Source organism: Pipistrellus kuhlii, unplaced genomic scaffold (genome assembly GCF_014108245.1).
Source record: "Pipistrellus kuhlii isolate mPipKuh1 unplaced genomic scaffold, mPipKuh1.p scaffold_m20_p_14, whole genome shotgun sequence".
NCBI lineage: Eukaryota > Metazoa > Chordata > Mammalia > Chiroptera > Vespertilionidae > Pipistrellus > Pipistrellus kuhlii.
In genome coordinates this window covers 36,130,436-36,151,866 of record NW_023425449.1, presented here as the reverse complement: position 1 = coordinate 36,151,866, position 21,431 = coordinate 36,130,436, and the positions used below count along the sequence as shown (strand labels likewise).

General features: G+C 39.8%; 1 protein-coding gene across 2 annotated transcripts in view; it reads right to left on the bottom strand.

The window, feature by feature from the left end:
* Window positions 1-5,817: 5,817 nt before the first annotated feature.
* CRISPLD1 (cysteine rich secretory protein LCCL domain containing 1) overlaps window positions 5,818-21,431 on the bottom strand; it is a 43,136-nt gene continuing 27,522 nt past the window's right edge. For both annotated transcript variants that reach the window (XM_036437168.2, XM_036437169.1), the window contains 6 exons: window positions 21,228-21,358; window positions 18,338-18,381; window positions 18,171-18,243; window positions 15,843-15,918; window positions 10,204-10,334; window positions 5,818-6,956 (listed from right to left, as the gene is read on the bottom strand). In XM_036437168.2, the coding sequence (XP_036293061.1) occupies window positions 6,905-6,956; window positions 10,204-10,334; window positions 15,843-15,918; window positions 18,171-18,243; window positions 18,338-18,381; window positions 21,228-21,358 (507 nt within the window). In that variant the 3' untranslated portion in view covers window positions 5,818-6,904. The remainder of the gene's footprint in view (window positions 6,957-10,203; window positions 10,335-15,842; window positions 15,919-18,170; window positions 18,244-18,337; window positions 18,382-21,227; window positions 21,359-21,431) is intronic.

Sequence of the window (21,431 nt, the reverse complement as noted above, 5' to 3'; positions counted from 1 at the left end):
CAGCAGCCTGGTGGAGAGCTTGTCTGCCTGGTTATTAGAAGCTCCTCCGCATCGATGACTTCTGGGCGTTTGCTTTTTGATAAATTCTGAAAAGTATATGCGCATACCGAGATTAGACGCCCTATATACCAAATAAGACAAATGCTGGCTGTGGGACAGGGATAATAAAAGCAAAGACTCTCGAGTCATATTTTAAGAGTTCTAATCCTGGTTCCAATAGTTATTTTCCAGGTGATTCTGAGGAAGTAACTGAACTCCTCTTGTCATCTATAAAATGAACACCATAATAACAGTACTCTCCTCGCCGTATAGTGTGAATTGTGTGATTATAAACTGCTCAGATAGTGCCTGGTGCCAAATAGCACTAAATGACAATTTCTATTATCAGTACGATTTTTAAAGACATTTGATAGACTTCTGAGGATTTCACACAGAAATACCAGCTGTCTGATACCTTTTTAATGTCTCAGAGAATATATGTTGAAATGTATGGTGTGTTTTTTTAATTTTTAAAAAATAAGTTCTGCCTGGCTGGTGTGCCTCAATAGTTGAGAATAGCCATGAACCAGGGTTGTGGGGTCAATCCCAAGTAAATGGAATGATGGAGGCATCTAAGCAATGATTCTTTTCTCATCATTGATGCTTCTATCTCTCTCTCCTCCCTCTAGACTTCCTCTCTCAAATCAATTTTAAAAAAAGTTCTGATGCAACAAACAAATATGCTTTTAAATTAATGCAAAGTGCCTACTTATGGTTATTTCTATCAGCATGATGCTCATATGTGTAGAGTGTAATATAATCACTAGCTTTTGATACCGTCTGAAGTTTGTGAGGATGTATTAAAGGTATTTAGGCAACAGGACTCTAACATTTGGTTTGTGCGCTTATTCTGGCTTCATCTCAGGGAAACATAGAAAATATTATCGGACATCTGAAGACCTTATTTAAAATCAGTCACAGCTCTTTCTATCTTTGGCCAAGTCAGTTCATATTCCTTCCCCCCCCCCCCCCCCCATCTGCAAACAGGCAGGATGAATGGTAGTTCGACGAACATTTATCTAACACACTATCAATCTGTGAAAAATGTAAATTTATGCACATACATCAGTTCAAACACACAAAAAATGCAGGAGCTGTCCAACCATGGTTCTCAGAGGAGCCTGAAATTTTGTTTTTTTGTCGATTAAAATCGTATCAAAGTTACGGGACAATTTCCAGCACATCTGTTCTGGATACTATTATCATAATTATTTCCTCCCATTGAACATCTCAGCAGCGCCAGAGCAATAAGCCACGTGGGAGCAAATGTTTTCTTATTAAGCAGTAACAAGTGGCCAATTCTTTTCTTCCTCTCCTGTGCGATAATTGAAGTCAGTGAAAGATTTCTGGTGGAATTCTTCAAGTTAAAGTAAAGGTTATTTGGACTTAGCAGCTACAAATGAACACTCACCGCTCAGCTAAGTGCAAAGACAGGGTTTGGCTCATCTTTCTTCTGGGAGGTCCAGCCGGTGTGGTCGGTGGAGGGGTAGACAGGGCCACAGGCTGGGACTTCAGAGGCACACACCGCGGTGCCCAGGTCCAGCTTGTACCCCATAAGAGAGGCTCCTGTACCCCTAAAGCTAGCTCTCCTTAGTCCTGCCATCCGAGGCAGGGTCTGCCGGGAAGTCCACCCATTAGAGAGACACCTGGGAGAGCTGAAACCCCCAGAGACCATGGGTGTCTTCCTTGCACCGGACGCCAAGGCAATGGCTCCAGCGACCTCCCCAGCTCTGCATCGTAAGGGGGGACCGCTTGGTCCCAGGACGCGGCCCGCGGGGCTGGGTCAGCCTCTGTCCGCTCAGGCCTCGAGGCTGGAGCTGGGGTGCGGCTGGCAAGAACTGCTGAACTGCGCATGTGTGTCCTGCTGCTGCAGGTGGGAGCCAGGCAGGTGCAGGCACAGGCGGGGCCACAGGTGGGGACGCCTCCGGAATGCCCGGATGCTGCAAGGTCCTCCTGCTTCAGAGCAGATCTCGCGGGAGCTCCCAGGCGGGACGAAGTCACGTGGGATGGGGACACCAGCCAATCCCGTGCCAGACCGGCCCTGGGTGGCTCCGTGCGCAGGCCAATAGGAGAATGGCCCGAAGGACCTTCCCCACTCCATACAAGAATATGTGGGGAGACCATGGACCCCAGGAGAATGGCCTGCAGGGCCTGCTAGGGTCCGACATGTTCATGGGTCACTTGCAGTGTTTGCTTAGCACCAGCCTGTTCACTCAAGTAAACGTCTAAGACCTGGGAAACCAGCGGTCTGCGGACGAAGGGAGCCATTTCCTGAGCTCAGGAAATAACCCATGAACAAAGCAGAATTCTCCAAAAGTTTTTCTCTCCTAATTTGTTACAGTTGGAATACTATAATGTATACTTTTCTATTCAATACTATATTTTGAAACCTTGAACATTTCTAGGATTTCTAATATTTTTTTAAAGAAATGTAAACTCTTTTAAAGAGCACAGTGGGCTAAGCAAAGAACCAGTTATCCTTGGCAAACATAACAAGCTTCAAATTTTGAAATTAAGCTAATTTATTGCACAAAGAATTGCATTGTTTTGGTTCATTTAAAATACTTATCTGAAGTGATACTTCAACCCTCGCACCATAATATTCAAGAGTTGAAGAAATAGTTTAGCCAAATAATCTGATCCTCTTTCACTAATTTGTTGGAATTAGAGAGTAAATTATATCGGTCTGAGATTTTTAAAAGGCAGGCAAACTCTTTAGAACTCTGTTCTTGTGCTGGGCAATTAGATACAGTGCTCTTTTCCTTTTATCATCAATCCCCATGTCACATTCCACAACATAATCAGAGTGTAAAACAATGCCGATAAGCAAACATCTTCTCACTAGGTCATTAAATGATGAAAACAGCATTTTCAATGATTACTAAAAACTTTCCTTCTCATTAAAACATAATTGTCAAATACATTTTTTACTGTGCTGACTGTTCTACCATTTGATTGATTTGCATATTAGTCTTTTATTATATAGGATGGGAGGGACTGACAGAGGTCACAGGGGAGGGGGATGGACATAGACAAAAGTGTGGTGATGGCCAGAGGTGGGGGTGTAGGGTAGAGGGGAGTAAAGGGAGGGAAAGGGAGACATCTATAATAGTGTCAACAATAGAATAAAAACAACAATGATATACCACTACACTACACACCTACTAGGGGGAAAAAGATATATTATGACCTATGTATTTACTACTTTGATAAAATTTAAAAAATTAAAAAGAATTTTGTCCAGAAAGGAGTGTTGTTGAAATGTTTTTTTTTATTTTATTTTTTTATTTTTATGGTGAAGCTAAGGAAGCTTCAGAGCCCCTGTGAGGGCTGGATTTGTTCTGGGGAAGAACAAGTTACTGCCAGCAGCATTTTGGATAACCGGCCTGAAATGATTTAAAAGAGAAAGGGACAGATTCTCCAAGTCTAGTTATTTGTAATTTATTTTCTGATTGTAAATAAAGTCATTTTTGAACCTTATTTGCCCGCCCCCACTAAAATTAGTCCTTCAGGTTCAGTAAACTTTAGGCCTCACCAAACCTGTGTTAGTCCCTGAGGGTTGGGGTCCCCAGAGGAGTTCGGATTCATTCATTATATTTATTTGCTCCTTTTAATTCTTGTTCTAGAGGGAGAGTGAGGACAGTTCTTTACTCAGTAATTTTTATAAGAATTGTATTAGAACCTGCTCCTGCTTTGGCTGTTTACAGGTTTACCTTACCGGGAGCTCACAGAGACTTTAAGCCCTTTGAAGATGGGGACAGAGCTGAATTGTGTTTCTATAATACAGGCACAACCGTATTGCAACTTTTATAAATATGTGTTGAAGAAACATAAATTTCAGTGCCATGAGGCATTACTTTTCCTTCTGCTCCATCTCTTTATTGAAACTTTTGTGCAAAGCATAAAGCTGAGGGGATGAGCAGGTAGAGTGGAGTAAAGTTGCTTTTTCCAAACCCTAGATCCCACACTTTGATTTCACATAGTAGATGCATTTCTGAATGACATTTTGAATTGGGTATATTAGATTTTGCTAATATCAACTTCCTTTACTGATAGATTATCTTTAATGATGTTGAAACATTTCATACTATGAGGTGTAAGATATTTGTCTTATTTCAAGAATCTTTGTGCATTCTTTTTGTAGTAAACTGAATGATCAACATGGTGAGTTTATTTGGGGGGTCTGATTAAAATGGGGTATACCAGCACTAAATTTGGTTCGAACAATGACTAATTTGCGTACCACATGTGGAGTTAGATGGCTGTTGTATCTAACCTTTTTTATTTGGTCCCTTTGCTCCCACAACACCTGCTTCAACCAGAGGCAGTGTCTTGACCCTCTGTGACCTTTTTGTCATGGCGACCTCAGGGTGTCTACTGCCTGAGGCCTTGGCAGTCAGCTGGATAAGTGCAGGGAAATCCCTGGAGGATTCTACATTTACTTAAGTTCTGAAGGATAAGTAGTGTAGTATAATAGATACATAGTTTCCCCATGGTAAATAACAACAAAAATAATTACTAAGTTATTAATAAAAAAAAATAACACAAGTTGATCACATACTCTGATGTTCTTTTAAGTACATGACACATAATATCTCAATTGATTCTTAGAGCAATTCCTAGAGGTATTATTTGTCCCATTTTTCAGATGAGGTAATTGAAGCATTGAAAGTTGAGCGGCTCACTCAATACCATTGTGTGGAAGAGCATAGAAAATCAATATGGAACAAGACTACAGAGGTCTTTAAATCTGTAGTACAAAGTATAATATACTAATTAGACCAGATGTCCTTCCAGATATCCTGCAGGATGAAGCCGAGGCTGTGAGGGAAGCCAGGGTCCCAGGTGCCAGGGGAAGCCGGTACCAGCAGCCAGGGGAAGGAAGGCCTACTCTTGCACGAATTTCATGCATCGGGCCTCTAGTGCTTTTATAAGATGATTTGGTTTTCTTAAATGATGGCCACTTATAAAAGAGTGATTCCAGTGAAAAAAATAAGAATGCATTAAAAAGGAATGGAATTGAACAAAATGAGGGGGCTCCAGTGGAAACATTGAAATAGTATAGGAAATTGATGATAAATATCTGAATTGGGGACAATACTAAAATCCTGGCTGAACTGATGGGGAGAAGTGAGAAATAGATGAATCCAGCTGAAGATTAGATCTTCAATCATGCTGTTCCAGAAGGTGTAATGAGTCATTTGGGAAAATTTTCCCCACCAAATTTGCTTTAAGCTTTGAAATGTTTAATATGTAACTGCTTAAGTTTTGATTGCCTATATTTTGAACCATTCAATTCCCAGCCCATATTTGATAACTGGTCTTGATGTTCATTATTGTCACAATTTCTCTTGAGCAGCTGTGTATACGAGGTCCTCCTTTATCTTGTTTTATCCATCTTTCTTACTTTCCCTGACTTGTGTAATTTATATCTATTTTCTGCTCCTAAACACCTACTCATTTACTTTCTAAAAATATTTATAGAGTATCTATTGTCTTGTCCATTCTTTGAAAATCACTTTCTATCTTCCAGATTATTTTATTCTAGTTTAGAAATTCATTTCCCTCATTTTATTCAAATTTTCCCTTAATAGAATATTTTTAAACTTATGATCATCTCTCCTTTCACATACCAATACCTACTCAGGTTGCCTTTGCAGACTTTTGGTATAAATGATGTTATTTATACTAATGTCAATATCCCAAATTTAAAAGATAACAATTTTGAAGATTTTAAAATGATTTCTAAATGAAAATAAGGATGCCAAAGGCTGAAAATAATACTTTGAAACATAATTATTTTAATATGTGTACAGGGAAAGAGTAAATTCACCAGCAGAAAAAAAAAATACCAAAATTAACATTTTACAGATTTTTAGTCTCAAAGCACAATACATTTTTCATAGAAACAAAACATATCACCATTATAGGCACCATAATATGGCAACATTTATACACACAGCCATGTACCATTACGAAAATCAGTGGCAATGGTGATGCAATACATTAGTTCATCTTCGTTCAACGTTTTGCTATGATACTTCCTGGCCCGCAGGAGTATTTGCCAGGACACAAAAGAAAACGTGACGTCAGTGAGAACAGCACACGAAAAGCTCTGGCTACCCATGCTTACCCCTTTGTTTACTGTGTGACCACAAAGAACGTTTTCCATCATCGCTCTGACGTCATTGTATTTACTACAAAAGCCATTCCCAGGGAATCAAACAGTATAACAGATCTATGTGGATATTAAGAATTTGTTTTATACAAACAAGAAGTATAGCACCAGGACTTAATATCCTATATGCCTAAACTTAACAGAAGAAGAGAACTATACAGGCACTAAGTGGAAAATAATTTGAGATTATTTGGAGTAGTTAATGGCATAGTATCAAACTGGGGAGAAATGTAATAACAGTTTCTTTCATTTTTAGAGTTATTATTTTTGTCACTATTGGTTTTAAAAATGTACCAGATGATTGTCTGAGGGCCATTCACATTCAATGTTTAGATTCATTTTATTAGTGGCATATACAAAGCACCATATAATATAACATATAAAATGTAGAACAACCATGACTATGTATTTAACTGTAGAAATAACTGCTAAGAAAATATAGCAATATTTAACACAGGATTTCTAAAACCATTACATATCCATTACTTTTTCCAAAGCTAATAATGTCCCATGTTTTATTTTACAGACTTTGTGTATCAAGAGTTATATGCATTTGGCTTTTTTTTTGGGGGGGGGGGAGTAGCTGAAAATAGTTGCGACCTTCTGTACAGTAATGTTACAGTTTTATACACTTCAGAAATATGGTATTTGGAATAGTCTCCATGCTCCTCTTCCAGGTATTCCATCTCACACAACAGCAAATACCCTGAATGCTTTTCCTCCTGGGGGATTCTGTAAACTGCAAAAATATAAACAGTACATTGATGTCACCTCTACATATAATCCCTCCAATAAATCATGCTTTCTTATGACAGTCCAGTAAGCCACCCTAGGAGGCCAGATGGTCACCTGTCTTAGGCGGCTGTGATTTATAGTTATTGGAAAGCTAGAATGAGGATGACATAATTCTTTTTTTTTTAATTTTAAAAATATATACTTTTATTTTTAGAGAGAAAGGAAGAGAGAGAGAGAGAGAGACAGAGAGAGACATCATTCAGCTACTTCCTGCAAACACTCTACTGGGGATGGAGCCTACAGCCCAGACTGGGAATCCTACTGGCAACCTTTTGGTGCCCAGGAAATGCCCAATCAACTATAGGCCAAGCAGGAAGTGAGACATTTTACAGTCTTCTGTTGAAGACTCTTATTCCATAATTTGTTTTTGTTTTGTGGTTTGTTTGCTGTTTGTTTGTTTTTGTCTCTGGCATGGGTTCTGTAGGTTTGCACCTACATGATCAATGCAACCTTTAGAATGATGACACAATTGGTTCTATGCTGAGTTGCAAGCTCACTAAAGAAACTTAAGATGCACAGTAGTAATAATAGTATTTTATATCAACCTTCACTGATTCCAGATCATGTGTTCATAGATTTACCACTTCTGGTTCCAACAAAGCAGTTAGCAGCTGCAGTGCGTTTCCCTGGGGGAATATCGAGATGCTGCTATGAGACGCAGCTTCACTGCCTGACTGACAAGGTCAGATAGGAATGGCAAGTTAAAAAGATGGTGAAGCAATACTCTGGAGCCCTAGCATTATTATTTCCAAAGTCGGACAAAATTTAAATTTTATGGCTATCATATTCATCAAGATTTTTTAACATCTATAGTTTCAAGAAAACTCTTAGTAAGAAAATTTAATGGTCAAATCTGGAAGGTCCTAAGAATTTTTTCATTAAAATGAAACACACACACACACACACACACACACACACACACACACCACTCAATCTCATTTTGGAAATATTTTAAGACAAGTGAAAAGCGATACAGAATCATGCATTTTATTCTTTCTTAAATTACATGTATTTTATTTGCCAATATCAATCAAGAGACGGTTTGTTTAAAACAGATTAATAATGCCATTAATCATTATTTATTCTAATCAAATGTATAATTTTGAAGTCTGATTGTATATAGGATTTTTTTAAGTGACAATATTTACACAACTTTTTTAAGCATCTAGTTTTCCTTTCTTAATGATAAAAAGGACTTTGGAGACCAACACAATAAATGCTAAGAGGGAGAGAAAGTAGAATTCTTTGTATATTTTTATTCATGTATAAGAAAGGGGAGAATTTTAGAATAAAAAAAAAAAGGTGTGCACACACCACAAATGTAGGAGCCAGGTTTTTTCACACAAGCTGATGGCCACTTGGAAGCCATTTTAGTTAGAGGACACAGATTGACTAAGTTCTAAAAGTGAATGTGTTTTCTTCGCACACGGTGATAACACTGGGAAAATGCAGATTTCTGAACTTACAGATCTACTGTAAACCTGAACTCTGAGACTGACCAGTTATGTGGCCTTGGACATATCACATATCCTCTCTGAGCCTCAGTTAATACTCTGCCGACATTAGTGCTGACAGAATCACCTTCACAGAGCTGCTGGGGGAACTGGGAAATTCATAGCAGCAACTGGGGAATTCATAGTAGGTTCTCAGGAATAACTATTCTCAGTCTTACTATTTAAAAATAAATTTAAGAAATATGAGAGGTGCCCTGGCCGGGTAGCTCAGCTGGTTGGAGAATTGCCCCATACACCAAAAGGTTATGGGTTCAATACCCAGTCAGGGCACATACCTAAGTTGTGGGTTGGATCTCTAGTCAGGGCATGTATGGGAGGCAACTGATCCATGTTTCTCTTGCACATCAATGTTTCTCCCTCCCTTCCTATCTTTCTAAATAACAACAACAACAACATAACAACATATCCTGGGGTAAAGATTAAAAAAAAAGAAGAAGAAATATGATGAGTATAATGAAACCAAATTGTTCAGCTCAGCATATAAAACTACATAATAGAATCGTATAACTCAAGAATCGACTTAAGGAGGCCATAAGCCAGGCTGCAGAGAAGTCACCTTGACATAGTCTCATCTGAAAGATCAGTCTTTTCCTGGAGACAGCACCCCAGTGCTTCTGTGGAAGGCAAGCCTGGCCCTGCAGGGCACACCCTTCGGGCCCTTTAAAGGAACCTTTAAAGTTTCTCTAGGTATCAGTTTCTCTAGGTATCTACCCTCATTATGAGACACAGGGAGAAATTAAAAAAAAAAAAAAAAAAAAAAAAAAAAGGAATCTTACTATGATGTAGACCTTCTCTCCATATCTAAAAGCTGGAGGGTTTTCTGCTTCTATACAAAATATATGGGATTTCACATTAGGTCCACAAGTACCAGTGATTTGAAAAGTCACTATAGGTTCTTTCAACTTTTTAAAAAATATATATTTTATTGATTTTTTACAGAGAGGAAGAGAGAAGGATAGACAGCTAGAAACATTGATGAGAGAAAATCATCGATCAGCTGCCTCCTGCACACCCCCTACTGGGGATGAGCCCACAACCAAGGTACATGCCCCTGACCGGAATCGAACCTGGGACCTTTCAGTCCACAGGCTGACGCTCTATCCACTGAGCCAAACCAGTTCGGCTGTTCTTTCAACTTTTAATACTTCATAAAGTAAGCCCCATGACTTTTCTCAAACCACCAAAATATATAGGTACTAATGAGCCAGATACACCCAGATGACCTGAAAGAGTTCACTTATGTCATAGGAGACACCCAACATCCAATCAAAAACAAAATGTGGCTCTGGGGAAAATCAGACTCATTTTTTTTTTTGTCAAATATTTTGTCAGATAACTGGATTAGAGAGATACTCAGTGCCTAGCTCATCTAGGAAGAATTACTAGAAAAACCTAATCTGCAAAATCCAAAAGAGGATGAAAGATATTTCCTCCTTAGAAGACCAGTGAACAAAGGAGTGGTTCTGACTTGTAATCCGATTTTCCCTTTGATTTTTGAAAGCCTGCAGGAGACAGGCCCCTCTGGCACTCCGGCCTCTCCCATCCCTGGAGAACCTACTGCTGCAATCAGCAAAGGGAACGCTGCTCAGCCACTAACCTCACGCCTACCCAGAAACGAACTGCTTGTCAAGCAGGCACCAAAGGATGGAGAGATTACACACAGGGTCGCAAACGTACCTTTCGGAGAAGATTCCGTTCTGGAAAGAAGCCGTGTACGCCTTTCTTTTGTCCACGGGCATCACGTCTACATAGCCACCGTGATTGCGAACCACCCCGGCGTGCACCGCGGCTCTGCAGATGCTGGACAGCTGTAGGGACAGGGAGACACCTGCCGTTAGAAAGCCCAGGGGGAACGCGCCCACTCACTCTTCTGCGGGACTGAGTGAGCAGCAGCAGGACCATGATGCTTTGTGCAGAGAGGAAGGGTTCAAAAGTCACAGAGTTAAAGCCACTGCGGAGCCAGTCTGAGGGCAGAGCTTAAGGGTGGCTGCAGTGATGAGATGAGATGCTCTCCCTGTCTAAGCCAGGGAACACAAGCCTGGCCAAAGGGCAGGCCTTCTCTGTTGTTGAAGCAATAAAATGCAAATCAGCTCCTTTGACCTCTTCTGAGCCTACTAATCATTCTCCAATCTCCGCCTTTGCTAGTCCCTCCTGGAGTCACTCTGACCTAATGTTCACAGATTGGATTACCAGTGCCTGGTTTATCTTCAGCTTGACCTACAAACTCAAACATGCCTCTGTATATCTCTATGGTGCCCTTTTCAAAATACAGGTATATATTAAATGGGGAGGTTTCCCCTATTAAATAATATAGTGTCTTCGGAGAAAATTTGCCCCAAACAGTAACCCCACTCCATCTCCCCACCTCTCCCCCCCAATATAAAGAACAACCACAGCTTCCACCCAGACATGCAATGTTTGGGCCACCCCCGTGTGAACGTCTGACTGGAGGAACCAGGACCACTCGCTCTGTGATCACTGCATTGTGTCAGCTACTTATGAATTGCATGGGATTTCTATGGAGGAGAAAATTGTTTCAGGTCCAGCACTTTCAAATTTTTTAAATGAATGACTTCTAGAAGTCAACTCTTTCTTTCTGGCTCATTGAAGCCTTCTCTAAATTTTAACATTTGCTTTAAAAAAATATATATATATATATATTGATTTCAGAGAGGAAGGAAGAAAGAGATAGAAACATCAATGATGAGAATCATTGATCAGCTGCCTCTTGCATTCCCCCAACTAGGGATCCAGCCCGCAACCTGAGCATGTGCCTTTGACTGGAATCGAACCTGAGACCTTCCAGTCCACAGTCCCAACGCTCCATCCACTGAGCCAAACCAGCTAAGGCAAAATTTTAACATTTGCTTTAATGCAAATGTTCTGCCAAAATCTTTCAAGATAGCTGGGTACAGCCCTAAACAGTTTGGCTCAGTGGATAGAGCATTAACCTGTGGACTGAAAGGTCCCAGGTTCGATTCCGGTCAAGGGCATGTACCTGGGTTGAGGGCACATCCCCAGTAGGGAGTGTGCAGGAGGCTGCTGATCGATGTTTCTCACTCTCTACCCCTCTCCCTTCCTCTCTGTGAAAAATCAATAAAATATATAACTGCATACAGCCGGAGGGAATCCCACAGTGAAACACCAGCTGGTCCACATGGGTGATCCCCCTCCTTTCCTCACAGGCCTGTCTGAGCCCACTGGTGTGCTCTTCTCTCCTCTCCACGCCCATGTGAGGGGCTTACTGTGCTTTGTGAAGTCCCCACAAGCATGTGCGTCTTACGTGACCTCGCTTTATTACTGTGCTCTGAACCTTGCGGCATCCGTCAGTATTTATTAGATCAGAGAGCTAGAATGCCGAGCTGGTTAATCCTCTTCATGTTTCAATCCATCACAAAAGGCTATATATCTACACCATACATCCTCACTCTCTGGAGGCATTTTACCCATCAGTTAGAGTCCCTAGCTGAATTAGTAGTTGCATCCAATAAGGTTCATAACAGATGGAATTAAAAAGAATCCCTTACACATTTCAGTATTTATCTTGCTCAGTCACAAGAAGCATTATCAGCATTTTTTCCCAAGGCAGTAAAAGTGCTTAGACAGCATTTGCTAAATCCATGCATGTAATATGATTTGAAACTATTGTTTTGCCCATAACTATGCAGTCAGCAGGCATTCCGATTTGAGTTCAGAGATCAGAAGAGATTTTTCTGTTCATGTCCACACTTTAAAAGCCTTAATACATCATGGGGGGAGGGGAAAGAATTTAATCTGTGAAAACGGGTTTTTTTTAAAAAAAACTAAAACAGTGTTTTTTAAAACACACAAAAAAACAACAGTAGAATTTAAAAAAAAATCATTTTTAATGAATGCAGTAAGTAACTTTATCTGTCACAAAGAAGAAATAAAAGCTAACAGCAATAAAACATGTAAGTTATAACTCTCCAGAGGAAAAGAGATGAAGGCGGGGAAGGGGAGAGGGAGGAAAAAGGAGGGAAGTGGGTAGATTGGTTCCCATCTCTCCGAATCTTGCATTTAAAGATGTGATATATTTTGTAGTGGTGGGAAGATTGGCAGGTGATGGGTGAATCTCTTTCTCTGCACTTACCAGTAATAGTAATCTTTATATTTCCAACTTACACTTAAAAGGATCTACATAAGAATAATTATCTTCCCATTTCACTGAAGTATAAAGATAAAATGATCTCAGGACATAACTCCTAACAAATCCTTCATTCTAGCAAAGAGATTTCTTATTGCTATAGGACTGGGAGGATATTTTGAAAGATTTTCAACTAAAATGAAAAGTTTTGGTGCCTAAAAAGACAATCTGGAAAAGAATGATTTCTTTGAAACTCTCTGATAATTATAAATATTCTAGATATGCTCATTCATATACACGAATTCATTTTTTTTTTCAACAAATATGTATGTGCAAGGTATCTGCTTAGTTTCTGATGTTACTCTGTGCTCTAATCAAGCCAGGGGGCCAGTCTGTCTTGATCACGACTGGGCACCCAGCAAATCGCTGATGATAAAGTGATGCATGCACTGCCCAGCTGCTGCCCTAGAGGGACTTAAAAACTAACAGAAGAGGTGGGGAGAGAATCATAACACCTCACAGAACCAGCTAAGTGCTATTAGGAGAAAACAAAGCAATAGGGTTGAAAGAAGGGCAACATTATCCCTGGATTAGGAGAGAAAGTAGTCGCAATTTAGGATGTGAAGAGTGACCATGATTTTAACAAAAAATTAGAAAAAGGATGTTTTTAAACAGAAACAATCCTATATAATAGAGGTAATAGGCAATCTAACTATCACTCCGACATATGAGATGGCCATCCCCATGTGGACACAAGATGGCCAGCAGGGGAGGGCAATTGTGGGCAATCAGGCCAGCAGGGAAGGTAGTTGGGAGGGACTAGGCCTGCAGGGAAAAGCAGTTGGGGGTGACCAGGCTGGCAAGGGAGGGAATTTAGGGGTGACTGGGCCAGCAGGGGAGGGCTGTTGGTGGCAACCAGGCCTGCAGGGCAGGACAGTTAGGGGCGACCAGGCCTGTAAGGGAGGGCAGTTAGGTGTGACCAGGCTGGCATGGGAGGGCAGTTAGGGTTGATCAGGCCAGCAGGGGAGGACAGTTAGGGACGAACAGGCCTGTAGGAGAGGGTAGTTGGAGGTAACCAGGCCATCAGAAGAGGATAATTAGGGGTGACCAGGCTAGCAAGAGAGGGCAGTTAGACTTTGATCAGGCTGGCAGGGGAGTGGTTAGGGGGTGATCAGGCTGGCAGGCAGAATCAGTTATGGGCAATCAGGCAGGTGAGCGGTTGGGAACCAGTATTCCTAGGTTGTGAGAGGGATCCCAGATTGGAGAGGGTGCAGGCTGGGCTGAGGGACACCCCATCCCCCATGCACGAATTATGCACACCAGGCCTCCAGTAAGATATAAACAAACATGAGCACCAGCAAGTTAAATATCAACAGGACATTCCAGCTGCAGATGGCACATTGCAGAGCTGGAGCTTGGGGGAAACGGAGATGTGGAGAATAATTTCAAAGGTAAAGCTGACCTGAAAGAAATGCCTGCATTAAAAGGAACTCACCCAGAGGCATAAGGTATAACATCCATATTACAGACCTGTCTTCACAGCCGTGTTTCCATAGAATTCAATTGAACATGTGCATCAAGATTATTGTCTCCTAAGTGTGATTTTGTTAACTCTCTGGTTTAGAAATCTGTAATGGTTTCTAAATGTCTGCCACCCAAAATCCAAACTCATCAGCATGTATTCAGACTGTCCATTTATATGTTTCAAGAGCTGGATCCCTCTACATCACACTAAATTGGTTGTAGCCTTTTCTGTTTCCATTCTCATCAGCACAGCAACAAACAAAACTATGTGCTCTGCTCCCTTGCAGCTTATGTGGTCTCCATGCATGTCCCCACGGGAGCCATTCACCCCACCTACAATGTGTTCCTTCATCCCCTTTTCCAATCCGAGCTTGAAACCTGGCTCAAGAGGTGTGTACGTACCTCTTGTACGTACCAAAGCCAACGCAGATCATATGCCTTGTCTGATTCCAGGAATGCCATCCATTACAGCACCCCTCAACTGGTTTCCTTTTGTATGTATTCTAGCGTATTATCTGTTTGTCATTCTATGCCACTTTGTAAATCCCCCTTTGGCAGTGAAGGTATTGTTCATACATTGGACAAATTCTTAATTACCCAGTTTATACTTCAAATGCTGAAGAACCAAAAGGAAGATTAAAGAAAAGCAAAATGCATTTTCCTTCCAAGAATACCTCCAGACAACTTCATTAAGTTTGTGATGTAAGAATCAAAATAAACCATTGCGCACCCATATTTACATATGGGTATTCATTTTTCAGTATGACTGATTGTTAACTCTTCTGAGAATATGCATGTCAGTGCAGAATGTTTTTCTATTCTGTACAGTAACACCCCCCCTTATCCATGGAGGCCACTCTTCCAAGACCCCTGATGGATGCCAGAAGCCACAGATAATACTGAGCCCTATATAAGCTATGTATTTCTCATATATACACACTATGATAAAGTGTAACCTATAAATTAGGCACAGTAAGAGAGTAACATCAATATTAAAATACCACAATTATAAATATGTATTGTAATAAATTATGCAAATGAGGTTGTGGTGTCTTCCCATTCCTGTCACCCCCGTAGAATATTTTACTGGACTTTGGTCATCTTTCACTTAAAGGAACACCTCAGGTTTTCTCTCTGGCATCATCACTACTCTTGCACTTGGGGTTGTTATGAAGTAAAGGAAGTGTGAGCGGAATGCAAGCCCTGCGATACCATGACAGCTGACGTGATAACAGATCCGGCTACAGGAGGGGACCATCTACATGATGGAGACGCCGGACAAAGGGATAATTCACATCCCAGGTGGGACACAGCAGGACATCATAAGACATCATCAGGCCACTCAGAACAGCATGCGATTTAGAACATACGAACTGTTCATTTCTGAAAATTTTTTATTTCTTATTTTCTGACCATGGTTGGCTGCAGGTAACTGACACATGGAGTGTGAAACCTTGGACGAGGGGGTTGGCTGCAGTGTATGAGAGCCCCCAGAATGAGGACAAATTTAAGAATATACTGAAGCAGTTTCATATATAGCCTTTAGTGGCAGTGCATTTCACAAACACTTCTTTTATTAATAAATTAAAAAGTGTACATATATACATTTAAATGCACATACAACACACTCAACACATGTACACACACACTCACGAATGCTGAGAAGTGCATAAAGTAGGATACTTACATCAGAATAAACTCGAGTTCCAATCACACGAGCATAGTGTGGATTGGCCTGCATGCAGTTCCGAGGGCAGTATACTCTGAAAAATAGTTATTTATGCATCGTAAGTAGCTGGTTACTACAATTGTTATTACTAAGAAGACAGACGTGCTTACACAAAAGTAAACTCGGCATTCTAAACCCTACTTTTTTTTTTCTTCCGAAATAGGTCAAACATAAAAAAGACACACTTGCTTCTGTTTACACTAGCAACTTCCAACCTTTGGCACAAATTTTCTTAAAAAAAAAAAATAAATAAAATAAAATAAAATAAAATAAAATAAAATAAAATAAAATAAAATAAAATAAAATAAAATAAAATAAAATAAAATAAAAAAATAAAATAAAATACATTACTTACTAGGCAGGTTTCTAATGTAGGGCTTCAAAGCAGAAAGAAACACCAGGAAGTAACTCTAAGTATCTGAATGTTTGGTACCCAATCTGACTAGAATTTACTAAACAGAGAACTTGGAAAATCTGAATCATTGTTTGACTCGTAGATCTCATAGTTTCTTTGCTCTGCATTCACATCTTATGTGTCTCATCCAATTCCATGGTTTTAATTATCATCTTTAAACTGTTGATTTCCAAATTTACATCTAGAGTGGAGGCCATTATAAATACGTTGTTTCTGCATGCTTGTCTTAATATTTTTCATTTATCTGCTCTCGAAATTTTTTCTCAGAATAGATTAATGCCTCAACTTACTTAAGTGATAGAAAATTATAAACAAATGCACCAAAAATATGGTTCCCTAAAAGTCATAAAATACATATAAATAATACCATTATGAACTAATTTATGTAAATATTAAACATTTTATGAGAGGGGCAAAAAAGCCTTTGTTTTACTGGTCTATAAAAGAAAATAGGATGGGGGCTTAACAGATTACTTAGGGTCAAAATTATGCATAAATCATTATTTCCACTGATTTATTATACTGGTGGAAATGAAAGTTAAATTAAAAAATATATATATTTTCCCTTTTGGGGAGGTAGGTATTCCCCTTCCTAAAACAAGTAAAAAAAAATTAAAAACTTATTTATTAATATTTTACTTGAATGATCTTTTCCTTTCAGAACAATACTGCTATAGATTGTTCCATGGATATAAAATCACCATTTACTGAGAATCTCCTCCAGGGAGGATTCATGCTGAAAAGCACCACTGTGATCCTTACTATTCAGACCCCATAAACCTCTCACAAGCCCAAGAGAGGGTCTGCCATATTAATGGCATGTAGGAAGTATCTAAAAAACATCTTAATGAAAAAGTCTAAAGTTCTTCCCTTTCTCTCCCCATATCATAAGGTTAAAATTTCCCAGATTTACTTAGCAATCTGTTTCTTCTCTCTATCAAGTACAGTGTATAAGTAGTGGAGTTTGAGATAGCTGAAAAAGAAATTCTACATTTTCTAAGATTATAAAACACACCATGATCTTCTTAAATCTGTGAGCCTCATGAGACCAAAATAAGTGAAGTGCTAGTAAGAGGAGATAATACTTTTATAATAAACATATTTGATCGTGTTTACAGCATATAAACAAAATAATAAACAAAATAGTAAGAGGAGATGATACTTTTATAATAAACATATTGGGTCGTGTTTACAGCATCCCGAACATCGAACCACACATGTGAACCCCCCCGATTACAGGCACAAACTTGCTGCCCACAACTGCGGAGGCCACTGGCATTTGGTGAAAGAACACTCAGAATGTGTGGCCTTTGGGACAGCCCAATGCTCCCTGCTGCCTAGCAGTTTGAGATCACACACCCTTTGAGCCCCAGAGACTTTGTTATTACTAAGAAGACAGATGTGCTGTTCTGACCAGTTTGCTCAGTGGTTAGAGCATCAGCCTGTGGACTGAAGGGTCCCAGGTTCGATTCCAGCCAAGGGGATGTACCAGTAGGGGATGTGCAAGAGGCAGCTGATCGCTGTTTCTCTCTCATCAATGTTTCTAACTATCCCTCTCCCTTCCTCTCTGTAAAAAATCAATAAAATATATTTAAAAATTTATTAAAAAGAAGACAGATGTGCTTACACAAAAGTAAACACAGCATTCTAAACCCTTTTTTTTTTCTGCCGAAATAGGTCAAATGTAGAAAGACACATTTACACTAGCCACTTCTACAGTCTCTGGCACAATTATTTCTTTTCTTAAAAAATAAATAAATAAATAAAAATTCTGTTTTGCCCAAGAATTTCGGGCCAAAACAGTTATCACGGATAGATGCACGTTACATGTTCCCTGGTAAGGAAGAATGCGAACATCCAGAAGACGTTACCTCGGGCAGTGTGAAGCTGGCTTATGGAATGGACAGAGCTGCTCCACTGTGGTCTCGCAGGTGACGGCCTGAACTGCAGAAATCAAACACAAACAAGGAGCAAATTCTTTGGAAACAGTAACATGCAACACGGTCATAAGAAAGTGAGATGGAAAAAAAGTGCTAACCTGTTACTTTGGAGACCGTAAAGGAATTAGCAGACTGGTATTTGCTGAAGGTGAAAACAAAAAAATGTCTATCATTTTCTTTTAAGTATCATCGTCCACAACGTCTGGTACGTTTTAGTCTATGAATACTTTGTTTTTTTCTTAAACACTCTTATTTAAATATCTAAATGAGTAGTAATATAAGAATACATCATCTACTTTATGCTAAATCCATATTACTTTCAAGTATGAACCAAATCAATAGCATTCTTAATATTAGTGAATGATCTATTCATTATCAATCTCAAAAACTCAGAGAACATCATAAAATAGTACACATTTATATCTATATATTTGTTTCTTATTAAAATTAAAAGAAACCATTAAAATCTCCGTATATGAATTCTCTGTCACCATACAACCAAACTATTCACAATAGTAAAGAGAAGGTAGTGTAATAAAAACACTAAATAATAAGTACCTTATAGGAGTATGCATTATTTAATCTCCCTAGTATGCAGTAAATATGCCTACTGTAAATGAATGAATCCCTCTTCATCATATGCATTGTAAAAAAAAATAGGAAAACAAAAATAGGTCTACCATGTACATTAACAATTTCACAGGTTTATCTATATCCAGATTTTCAGAAAAGCACCTACTGCAAAAGGGAAGGCTTTCATATGACACCTTTCAATTTCAAGAGTTTCCATAATAAACATAATCAAATAGGAGTTAAGAGGAAACAAATAAATAGAATAAATGTTTTTAAAACAAATATCTAGTGTTTGCCTTACTAAAAATAATGACTAATATTTATTATTTATTCAAGGAAGTTAGTAAATATTTGCAGAATGAGTCAGTTAATGTTTCTATAAAGCTTTTACTTGAGAGGAATGGGGGTAATGGCTGACAACCACACATCAAGCCTTCGGTCAAAACTGTCAACATTCATTCCACAAATTTGCAAAGGTTTTAAATAAAATTTTATCATTATGAATTTCAACTGTACTGTGGAGTTTTGTGCAATTGTATATGTACAAAAAAAAAACCCAACTGACACAATTCCTAATAAAAGGCATTTCATCTGAGGTTCAATAATGTTCCTTTTTTTACACAGAAGCAAGAGACACTACAAAAATATTTCCCAAACCCCTATTTTTCTACTCTTTATCAAGTATATATGAAAATATATAAGGTTTTGGAATAAAATATTTCATGTTCTTAACAGGAGAAACAATTTTAAAAGATAATCACTGCTTTTATATTAGACTAGTGGCCCGGTGCATGAAATTGTGCATGGGGTAGGGGTGGGGGTGTTCCTCAGCCCAGCCTGCACTCTCTCTAATCTGGGACCCCTCAGGGGATGTCCAACTGTCAGTTTAGGCCCAATCCAGTTGGACATCGCTCTTGCAATCCGAGACGGCTGGCTCCTAACTGCTCACCTGCCTGCCTGCCTGATTGCCCCTAACTATTCTGCCTGCCAGCCTGTTTGTCCCCAACTGCCGCTCTTGCCAGCCTGCTCGCCCCCAACTGCTTCCCCACTGGTCTGCTTGCCCCCAACTACCCACCTGCGGGCCTGCTCCCCCCAACTGCTGGCCTGCTCACCCTCAACTGCCCCCATCTGCTGGCCTGCTTGTCTCCAACTCAACCCACCACCTGCCAGCCTGATCACTCCCAACTGCCCTCACCTCCTGGCCTTATCGCCCCTAACCAGCTCTGCCTCATCCCCACCACCACAGCTTTGTCTGGAAGGTCTCCCGGTCTAATTAGCATATTATCCTTTTATTAGTATAGATTAAATTACATTTAAATGAACAAAAGAAAGGTGATATGTTATACTAGAGGCCCAGTGCACAAATTTTGTGCACTGGGGGTGTGTGTGGGGTGCCCCTCAGCCCAACCTGCACCCTCTCCAATCTGGGATCCCTCTCACAATCCAGGACTGCTGGCTCCCAACTGCTCGCCTGCTTGCCAGCCTCATAACCCCCTAATCACTCTCCTGCCAACCTGATCAATGCCTAACTGCTCTCCTGCCGGCATGATTGCCTCCAACAGCCCTCCCCTGCCAGTCTGTTCGCCCCCAACAGTCCTCCCCTTCTGGCCTGGTTGCCCCTAACTGCCCTCTCTTGCTAGCCTGGTCACTCCTAACTGCCCTCCCCTGTTGGCCATCTTGTGGTGGCCATCTTTGACCACATGGGGGCGGCCATCTTGTGCAAGGGCATGAGGGTAAATTTTCATATTACACCTCTTTATTATATAGGATACTTTAGTGACTTTTCTTTCTTTCTTTTTTTAAATATATTTTATTGATTTTTTACAGAGAGGAAGGGAGAGATATTGAGAGCTAGAAATGTCGATGAGAGAGAAACACCCCTACTGGGGATGTGCCCGAAACTCAGGTACAGGCCCTTGACCAGAATCGAACCTGGGACCCTTCAGTCCGCAGACCGACGCTCTACCACTGAGCCAAACCGGTTTCGGCACTTTAGTGACTTTTCAAAATGCTCTTTGTTATCTATTCATCTCAGTTTATTAACAAAGTTACAATTGTAAAAAATAAACTATTCTCCCCTAAACAGGGCAGGGAGAATAAGCAAATCTATAAGCCCTCTCTGCAATATTTTCTGTCATAGCTGAAAAGTTTATTGGCTCTCATCGAAAATCACTATAAATTTGTGCATTCTTGATGCAACTAAAAAATTTGGAGTTTCAGGATGTTCTTCGGAAGCAAAACATTCAACTTTAATTTCAATACTTTTTCTTCTTTTTGTCTATGGAGATGCTGTAGCCAAAATGAACCTTGAAAATGACCAGTTTCTCTCTGTATAAATTCTTCTATGCTTTGCCCCCAAATAATTTACTACCTCATTGTTACAATTTAAAATCAAAAGAGCAGGCAAGTACTTACCCGATTGTTTGGATACCATTTCTATTGGACTTGATGAAATAATGTTTTCTTCCTTGTCTAGTGATATCTACCCAACCGCCATCATTGTCTATTATGCCATAATGAATTGCAGCTTTACAAATACTGGATTGCTTGGTGAAAAGGGGAGGAGAAAAAGATATTAAATATTAGAGTTCTGCATAAAAGACAACTAGTTCCTATTTA